The sequence below is a fragment of the Amphiura filiformis genome, chromosome 12, assembly GCF_039555335.1.
Source record: "Amphiura filiformis chromosome 12, Afil_fr2py, whole genome shotgun sequence".
Taxonomy (NCBI): Eukaryota; Metazoa; Echinodermata; class Ophiuroidea; order Amphilepidida; family Amphiuridae; genus Amphiura; species Amphiura filiformis.
Window position 1 is genome coordinate 6,060,737 of NC_092639.1, and position 11,024 is coordinate 6,071,760.

Sequence of the window (11,024 nt, forward strand, 5' to 3'; positions counted from 1 at the left end):
ACATGTCCACAATTTAACAGCGTGATTATAGAGCAATTGTGTAGAATACAGTGGCCTGGCCTTGATCTTGAATTAAGTGATGCAAGATTTGATTTTCCTTCAAGACGCAGACTCTATTGAACAACTTATTATTCTGATAAAACGTTTCCGTGACAACAGTTGCTAAGGACTGTGTTTTTATATGTAGCGTCGTTTTTAAAATATAATGCAATAAGTATTTATATATCGTGAAAGGTTTACGCCTGTGTGCTACTGTACGCAAGAGGGAACAAGGAGAGTGGACATTATTTTGATGTTGGCGCCACGGTTCTTACCTGAGTAGAGTCGAGTCACGATACAATATACTGTCACGATCACACGGTACATTTGCAGCACACGGACAAGACAGTTGGACATTCTATCTTGCCTTGGAGGATATTTTTAGCTTCTCACGTAAATGATTTACATCAATTTACTGCAGGTTTATCTCACTATATTTTGTCATTATCATCAATACTGTTGTATGAAAGTTCAATACCTGGGAATTTTACATTTTCTTTAGAATAAAGATAACATTGAAAAGTGACAGAATTGTTCGTGTGGGACAATAAAGGAAAACGTCGAAACAAAGCAGCCGAAAAGGTCGCGTTTTCTCCGATGGATAGTCTTGGGCGTTTCAATTGTCTGTCCGTGAGTCACCTGTATTGAATATTTTGTTAGAGGACATTCTATTCTACACGTACTGACATTGTTAATGCACGTTTGTACTAAAAATATGGAAACAATAATTCCGAGGCGGCACTTTGTTAAGTATTAAACCCGTCGTGATCAGTGGTAACGTAAACCTATTCATATCATAATCACATTTCTTTGTCACGAGGTACAACGTTCACCATGTTTCCAGTAATAACCACAGCCCGACCTAGACGCACAATGGCAGAACAATTTGAAGAAGACCTCACTTGTCCGCTATGCTTTGAGCTCTTCGTGGATCCACACATTCCAAAAGATCTGGACTGTCCGCATGTTGTCTGCCAGATGTGTTTGAAAGATATGGTGAAGGGTATGAAAAGGATCATTACATGTCCTGAATGTCGTCGCAAGACACGAGTACCTCAGGGTGGGATTCGTTCTCTTAAGACTAATCTCCGCCTCAGGAGTCTTGCTAAGAAGCACCATGACCATCAGACAGTGAAACAAAAGACAGGTGCGAAGGTTTGTCCAAGACATGGCGAAGAGCTTCGTCTGATATGCATGACATGTAAGTCATTAATCTGCCCTTTTTGTCTTATCGATGAACATCGTCAGGCGGGACACAATGTGAAAGGACTGGGAGAAGTCCGTCAGGAACAGAAGTCAGAAATGGTTCATATTCTACAGGATGCGGAAGCCGAACGCGAACAATGTAACAAAAGAGCTAGTGAACTCTTGGAAGTCGAGAAACAGATTGAAAATGCGCTTAAACTAGAAGAAGATAAGATTGATAAACGTGTGGATATTCTTATTCAGGAAGCTCGTCAGAAAGGTCAAGAAATGAAAGTAGAATTAAGAAAACGAGATCAAAAGAGACTGGACAGGATTCGAGGAGAAAGACTTCACATGAGTGAACGTGCTGTGAGCATCAAGACTGCATGTATTAACTCGTTGAATATTTCAGATACTGTTCCAGATGCTGTGTACGTAAGACAGCATGATATTCTGATTAAAGAAACGCAGAATTTGATGACATTTGATGAGTTATCTAACGTTGATACTAGTATTACAGTCACTGCCTTTGTGCCGGACACATCGACATCAAGCATGAAACTCGGAAAGTTAGAGAAAGTAGCAAAAACAAAAGAATCGTCAGCTTAAACTGAAGGCACAAATAATCAATGTTAAACATTGTAACGCTGATATTGCATTGCATGAACTGGTGTCTGAACAGTTTGACTGAAGATATGCAAATATGTCGATCGATGAACAGATATTGGCGTATTATTTCTGGAATATTTTCTAGTAAGAGTTAATAATAATTGTAGTTAGGTACCTTTAATTTCAGTCCAACTACAACGATTACGCTTAACTTAATTGGAAAATGCCAGGTGAATTTAAGGAAGCTATTTTTTGAACATGTTGAACTGCAACGGCATGTCGTAGGAATATGTTTCTTCATCCGATTTCTCAGGGAGGAAGAACAACCCGTCGATAACGTGACACTTAACATGCTTAATATATTGAAATGGATGTTAAATTTTTATACTATGAATTTTATAATGATATGTTCAGTAAAAACGTTGTAACAACAGTAATTCGTAATATTTTACGGCTGGGAGAGTCCATTGTTAATACAGTAAGCCAAAAAAATAAGGTACCAGTTACGTTCACCAGTGCATATCCTAACCGAAGACAGATATGTCATATTTTGAACCAGCAGCCAATAGCCGCATCTTTTTTAGCTCGAATTTAAAGGGGCATTTCGTGATCCACAGCCTCATCCTCCCATTTTTCTCAAAAAAAGTTGAGATTTTTATATCACTGGAAACCTCTGGCTACATAATGTTTATGTACAAAATATTTCTTGCAGATTAATTCGTTTTGCAAAGATATCGTGAAATCTGAATTTCGTTCTGTTGCACCAGAACGAAATTACAACGCATTGTCTATGGAGCAGTGTAATACACATAATCATGCATAACTCGCAAACGCAAAATCGGAATCAACTGAAATTTTGGGAATAGGCTTTTTTTTTTGTTTTGTACTGAAAAATGTCATAAAAAGAGGATGCTAGGATCACGAAACACTCCTATAAGACCTCAGTCGTTGAAATTGTTCAAGAAATAAAGACACGACGATCCAAAACCCCAAGAAGATGCCAATTTAGAAGTTGCAGTTTGCTCCGTTGCATGCCCCATTGATTTGTACAGAAAACGCTCGCGAATAAGAGAACTGCGTTCGTGCTTCCATTGATTAGCACATAAAACTATAGCGTCGTGCTTACGTTGTTTAGAACACAAAAGTGCAACTTTTGATTTTGTTTCTTCATTAGGTTTTAGATCACCGTTTCTTTAATTCTCAACCAATTTCAACAAATAAGGTCTTAAATCAGAGCTAAATAGTACAGCTATTGGCTGTTTATTTGGACATATTTGTCTTTATTTAGTAAATAAAACGAACGGAGACGGGAAACAGTTATACTTTAGCAAAGCCTGAAGAAAGTAAGCTTGGTACCGAAAATGTGCTGAAGTATAGCTAACTGTTTCCCGTCTCCGTTCGTTTTTTCTGATTTTACTTCACGGGAGTGCATCTTCATAGATCCAGTTTAAGTATATATGTGTTTTGTCAACCATCCGTTTACAAACTGTCTTTATTTGGATATACAGGAGTGAACATAACTCGTACCTTAATTCTTTGGCTTTCTGTATTATGGTCAACAATTTGCTATATATTATTAAGGCCCTACATGTTACTATATTGGCACTAGCTATGCAAACAACATTACTAATAGCACAATTATATTACAAGAACCAAGGAACGGCAGAAATAATGAATAGTTTAAATAAATATAAACGTTCATGAGCACCCAAACATCCTTCCCCTAAAAAGCGTTCTTAATGGTAAACAATAAGATTTATTGACACAATCCAAAAGCGCAATTACTCTGATAGCCCAATTAGTTAGCATAGATAATTAAATGAAATACGAGCAAAAGATTATGACTAAATCTACTTCGCACTTTATACTGTGGATGATCTTCTAATATGGGTGCGCAAAGAAAGATACTTTTGTCAGGAAAGATAGAGTTCCAGGCTTACTCTCTGCAAACAAGTGGTGTTCTAATGAAAAATTCTCATTAAAAACTGCTTTCAAATTGATGAACAATTATAACGTTTGCAATGTTACGTCAAAGTTACCTACCCTTTTTTTTTTGTTGGAAGAGTTTTCTTTTAAATACCTTTGAAAACGTGGCTTTCCATGGAACGTAATGGGAAACCGGACCATTCATTTGGTTGCGTTCATCTGTATCCCAAGCCGTTGTGATGCAAAAATGTCACGCAATATGTCCTTTATTCCTCTGAAACATAAAGCTGAATTTATACTCAATCGCTTTTGCAGAAAAGCGATTTTCACGCTGCTCAATATTTACTTACATTTCCAGAGCGTCAAGCCGATCAATCGATTTAAATCACCGAGGCAAAAACGACGTCGCTTTTGCAAGTTGAAGAAATCTCAACTTCCCTGCGATATCGCTTGACACGTGAATGCGTCAACCTATCATATACAACCATCTGAATCTATTATTTTGCTAATTAATTTACCTTTCTCGATTATTAATTTTTGTTTTGGTGATGAATTAATTCAAAGCAATAATTATTGACAGCAACTGATGTTTTAAAAATGTATTTTGTGGCATTTAGAATATTTTAATTGTCGTCTGCAATCGCTATCGCCGTGATAAATATAAATGCAAAAGCGACAAGCGATGCATCGCTTTTCAAAAGCGTTTAATCGCAATCGCCCGGCGATCGAGTATAAATTCAGCTTAACTGTGTAAAAATGTTTTTTGTCACGTTTGTAGAAAATATTTGTCTTTTAGTCTCAACACTAATGGTAAATATTTATTGTATTACGCACATAATGTATGAGTAATTCAAATTTATATGTAGTATGATGAAACACAGTATGTTATCATAAACCATGCAAGCAATTATGTAAGCTATTTTGTTGTTATTTATATATTAATCGAGAACAAATACACTGACAGTACGAAATTCAACAGTAATTTTTTTAAAGAAATGTACCCAGAAGAGCACATACGACATACTTCAACGGTGAAAAATTCTAACCAGGATATGTCAGCCATGTATCGCATGCGTATATTTCGAACTATTTATCTTCTTCTAAAAGGTGCAAATCACAAATTGTAAGGTTTTGCCACTGGTAAATGCTCGTGTAGAAGCGTTGTGCTATGTGGGAATATCAACGCAACCGAATTATAAAAACGTAAAAAATTAAGCAAGTAAAGGAAATTTGTGAAAAACAAATGCTCGAATCCTCAACGTACGGCTAATGATTAGCTGTAGCAATCAATACACAAGGACTGTGCCAACAGATGTACTAGTGTAACCTGATTAGCGGAAATGAAATTAGTTTACTTTGAAACTTCACAATTTGTGCCCCAGAAACAGTAAAGCACACAAATGCGAGTATTTTTTTTCTTACTAACATGACTAATGTAAATGATTTTATCTATCGTTGACACAGATTACCATTAATCAATACAACATAATACAGTGGGAAAATGGAGTAAGGTACCGGTTTTGTTACCCGTGTATATAAACATCTCAAAAAAAGTAACTGACCCCCCTTAAATAATGTTAAATAATGACATTATTCAAAAACAGGTGATTTTATTACAAATCTGTAAAATGCGTGGGAAGCAGAATTTATTTCTGCACATTTTGACACCTCATTTGTAGCAATTGACTAAATATTGACGACAGCATACAATTAAATTAATGTAGCCCAAGATTTGAAAGTTGCAGTAAATTCTATTGATTTTGCATTCAGTGTAATGGAAGGAAATCTGTGTAATGGTATCTGAGTGATTTTGTATTGTAAAAGTTTGTATGTAAGTGCAACTTTCAAATCTGGACCTCAGTACATTAAATTGACAGGTGTTTTATTGTTTTCCGGGCTATCGTATCAAATGAGGTGTCAAAATGGGCAGAAATAAATTCTGCTTCCAACGCATTTTACAGATTTGCAATACATTAGCCCCTTTTTGAATAATGGCCATTATTTAAGGGGGGTTAGTTACTTTTTTATAAGATGTTTACTACACAAAGACAGAATGTCATAATTGGACCGGCAGCAGATGATCCAAAACCCACAGAAGATGCATTACGGTTTGATCCATTGCTTGCCCTATTAATTTGTACACAAAGCGTTCTCGAACAAGAGAACTAGCGCCGTGCTTTCCATTGATTAGCAAATTAAAACTATAGCGTCGTGCTTTCATTAATTACAACATAAAAGTGCAACTTTTGATTTCGTTCCTTCCTTAGGTTTTAGATCACCGTTTGTTTAATTATCAACCAAATAATTTGGTCAAACTGAAATTTATTGGATATTAGTTTTTCCCGAAGACCACAACACAAAATCTGTGAATTCAGTTTTATTTTTAAAATGCAATAATTGCAAAAAATAAACAAAAACATGTAAAATGTTCTTGAACATTTTGAACCTCGCTACATTTACAGAGCTATAATGAAAGACAGAAATAAAAAGACTAGTTCGCGTCTAAAATTCTGACAACTAGACAGAAAATGAGGTACTGCGCAGGTCGGCAACCAATCACGGCGCGTCTCTGCCCTGACATCAAACGCGATTTAGTCTTTTTATCTTTGTCTTTCATTATACAATCATTGTAATGGAGATTCCAATCGTTTCTTTCTTTCCTATATTGTATGTAGTGCCTATACTCCCCATTCCAGAAAAATACAGCACTAATTTTGTTTTGATTAAAAAAATATGATCTTGTTTTGCCAAATGAAACATAGCTAAATCCTAATCATTTAGTTAGTCCTGACTAGCAATCAAAGTAAAATTTAATATTTGGTCAATTTTTGGAAGTAAGAGCTTGAACAAAGACTAATTTCAAGTTATGCATTATAATTTTTGGAAAACACATTTTTAATCTTTTTCATACCCAATTTGCAAAAATAACATATATATATTCAAGATTTTGAATGCTTAGACTTGTGCCAAGTCTTACAAATTTGGACTACAATTGTAAAAAAAAACATGCACAATTTTCCCTCAGACTGCAAAAAATATTAAGATTTTACTTTTATTGCCAGTTAGAACTTATTAAAGGATTAGAATTTTTTTTTAATCCAAAAAATTTAGTGCTGTATTTTTCTGGAATGGGTAGTAGAGCACAGTACACCATTGACATTTCATATCTGCACAATCTGATTCATTGTTCTATTTTAACTAACAAAGATACACAAGTAATTAAGAGTTTGTGCCTTTATAACATCTCGGGGAATGAACAAGACGTCGATATACTCGATACCTATAGCTGTTTATTTGAATTTTGATTTGAACCACGCAAATATTATTGCAAGATAATCACTTCAATATGACACAAGGCTAGTCTTGTATTTCTCCATTTGACCTTGGATAATTACTAGCATATATAGCGAGGTACATCGTAAGGACTGAATTAATGAGTACATTTGCTTATAGCCAATCTTCTATCAATTACCTTTAGAACAACTGTATTGTAAACATCAATAAAATGTTGTAAAAGCTACACTAAACTGTTATTACACTGTTAAATTTATATCTGAAATAATTACTGTTTTTGTTTAAATTGTAGAGCATTTTCATGATATTCATTACTGTGTTGTACGTTTACTGCTTTATTTTATTTGCTTGCCGCTCTTTGTAAGAATGATTTTAAACGTTTTCTCGACGCTGTTTTATACCATTTCTCTAGAATTTTCTCTAGATTAATGTAATAATTAATGCATTAATAGTAATAACATCAAGTACGTAAAAATATAACAAAATGCTAATAATGCTGCCGCTGATGATATAATAGTAAGTATGGTGATTTTTGAATTGTAATATTTTTGTGTTGAAAATTGTAATACATTTTGCCTGGTGTTGTGTAAGACTATTTGACCTAGCATTTTGTCCTGCTACAATAGTTGAACCAATGCGTTTTGGCATCCTTAATATGCATGTTTATGCGGCTCAAATTGTTTGTTTATTTGTTTGTTTACACAGGTTGGTCCGCGAGGGACACATGCTAATCCATGTTAAATCCATGGACCGTTCCAAGCTCATACAATAAAAATGCACAAGCCTGCTAAAGATGCATGCTGGCCCAGACAGCTTTGATAAACAAAGCAAGAAATGGAAGAAAATAGCAAGGAAAAGGAGAAAGGAGAAAAGGCCACCCAAGCCCCGATGCAAAGGCAATGATAGTATTTGGTTGGTTCCAGTTTTTCTATGCCCCCTATACTTCCCACCAGGGGTCGAAGATCATAATGTGCCAACAAAATGTTCGATAATGTTGCATGTTGTATTTAATCGCAAACACTCATCGCTAAAGACAATTGAATTGTCATGTTGCACTACGGTGCTTAATAGTACAGGTGTTATATAGTCAAGTTGGTCAAATGTCAAATATACAGTAAGCCAAACAATTTTAATTGTATTTTACCCCTTGTATATCCTAAACAAAGACAGATATTTCATAATTGGAACCAGCAGTCAATAGCTGTATCTTTTAGCTCGAATTTAAGACCTCATTTGTTGAAATTGTTCAAGAAATAAAGATATGACGATCCAAAAACCCAAGGTAGATGCCACTTTAAAAGTTGTAGTTTGTTCCATTGCATGCCCTATTGATTTGTACAAAACGCGTTCACGAACAAGAGAACTAGCGCCGTGCTTCCATTGATTAACAGGTTAAAATTAGCGTCGTGCTTTCATTGATTAGAACACAAAAGTGCAACTTTTGATTTCGTTTCTTTATTAGGTTTGAGACCACCGTTTCTTTAATTCTCAACCAACTTCAACAAATAATGAGGTCTTAAATCAGAGCTAAAGAGTACAGGTATTGGCTGCTTATTTATCTTTATATAGGATATACAGGGGTGAACACAACTGGTACCTTAATTTTTTGGCTTACTGTAGTATACACATGGGTCACATGTTCATGCTCCGATTTTTAAAATTTGACCTATGATATTTTGACATTTGACCTAGTCGACGGTGTAACCTCTGGACTAGGCACCTCATAACAATTGATTTTATTATTCCTAGCAATGATAAGAACAATGTAAGATATAACACAATGATACCATTTTAAAGTTTTTGCTCCATTCTGACAGTGGACCCCTCCTGCATTGGAACCATACGATAGGGGTTTATAAAAATGAAACCAATAATATGCAAAACAAAAACATTGGTTCCATTAATATAGTCAAATAACTCCACAAATACTACTAAGGCTACAATAAGCGCATCAGTCTGTCAGTTACTAGTACGAGTACACATCTCTGAGTACAAGTACCGACATTGTATTCGTATTTGAGTACGAGTATTGTACTTATTATCAAGCACTACAAGTCGGAATGATAATAACGAAAGTGAAAAAACAAAGCAATAAAAATGCCATGTGCTTCTTCCTTTTTAGCCTGACAAAACACATGTTTTGGGACAAAATAGGGTGAAATTGGACAGTTTTGAGCTCTTCGCGCATTGTTACATAGAAGGGCAAAATTCACCTTCATTTTGGTCTAAAATAGTCTGAATTAAATTGAATTTTTTCGCGCCACTCCTTCTTCGTGACCCAGCAGAAAATCGTAAACGACTGATATATATCTCGAACCACGTTTCTAATTGGGATGGGTGGGGCTCTTTTATAAACAGTTTCGTTGCTAAAGACAAGTCTGTATTTGCTACAGACGTGGAAGTACTGCTTCCATGCTACAGAGTACTTTGACGTTATATATTAACACGTTGCTCTCTAGTATATACTTCCATGCTCAAACCATGGATCGAAGTACTTCCATGCTCAAACCTAGTACTTCCATGCTCAAACTTATTTCCTCAGCTGATTGATGGTTTACTGTTGTAATAACGTATTGTAGTAAAATAATGTGCTTAAATCATTTGTGACCTACCACGAAATGAGCGTAAAGTCGGAAGTTGGTAATTTCGAAACGCCCTGGCTACTACGCTGGTGGTCTTTGTTACCTTCGTAAATGGTCCATTGTGTCCCATATACAAAGGACATACAGACATGGCTTGAACAGGTGCGCGGCAAACAAAGAACAACCGGGATGTCTCGAAACTACAAACTTGCGACTTTATACTCATTTCGTTGCAGCAGGTATCAACATTTCGCTCATTCTCAATTCTTAACAAATCGGAGTTATTAAACGGGTACATGTACTGGCTACTTGTTTTAATGTTGACATATTTGTGATGCGATCAAGCAAAATCAGTCGGAACTCGGCAATAATAAATTTTCAGTTTCTTATAGGATAGTAAAAAGGATTTACGAAGCTGGATTTTGCAGAAACCCCATTGAAATTGAACAACCAGTTCCAAAGATATGAGCAATTAAAGCGCTTCCAAAACAATAGGAAACAAAAGGAAATATTGCCTTTGTTTGGCTATATCTCAAAATCAATATTTCCGAGTTCCGACTGATTTTGCTTGATCGCATCACATTTGTCTTTGTTTAGGATATACAGGGGTGAACATAACTGGTACCTTAATTCTTTTGCGGTCTGTAAATCAATACTAAAGACGAGTGTTGTATTTTTTAAATTGACCTCATGATATTTATCTTGAGCAATTGATATGTAGTCATATGCTGTAGATATTGATCAATACGACAATAACGACCTTGTGTCATCATTTAACGCTTAGTATCACTCGGTTGATAAAAATAAGTTCTGTAAATCAAAGAATGAATTATTGAAAATATGAAATAATTTTAGTGGGAAAAGTTTATTTCAGCAATAATCACTATAAGGCTAAATCGGATTATATAGATAGTACGCAGGGTTTCGCTAAGGTTTTGTTTTAATTTCTTGTTAGTATTTAAACGTAGGCTTTGAGATTGTAATTACATATCGCGCAGTCTTAATACATTATTATGAAATCTTTAGTTTAAGACAATCTTTATTGATTATTCTCTTTCAGATATTTCCCTTACCACAGTTTTATTATTCACTTGTCATATTCATTGTCATTGATATGTTTAAGTTATGTGACCTGCAAAAATATTCATAATGTACGTATTACATGTAAATTATAAAAAATCATTGAATCTTTCATGAATTGAATTAAAGTTTTAACTTCAACACTACACTATTTTTCGCTCACCTGGAACGTTTTCACTGATCCGACTAGCGTCTTCAATCAGATGGTGATGCTGTGATGATATCTTGTCTACAATCAGGCATATTCCTCACTGAAGACGTCTAGTCGGACTAGTGAAAACGTTCCAGGTGAGCGAAAAATAGTGTAGT

General features: G+C 35.1%; 1 protein-coding gene across 1 annotated transcript; it reads left to right on the forward strand.

Moving 5' to 3' along the window:
* Positions 1–244: 244 nt before the first annotated feature.
* On the forward strand, positions 245–1,927 carry LOC140165710 (E3 ubiquitin-protein ligase TRIM22-like). Its single transcript, XM_072189021.1, has one exon. The coding sequence runs from the start codon at positions 874–876 to the stop codon at positions 1,831–1,833; it is 960 nt and encodes a 319-aa protein (XP_072045122.1). The 5' UTR covers positions 245–873; the 3' UTR covers positions 1,834–1,927.
* Positions 1,928–11,024: the final 9,097 nt, after the last annotated feature.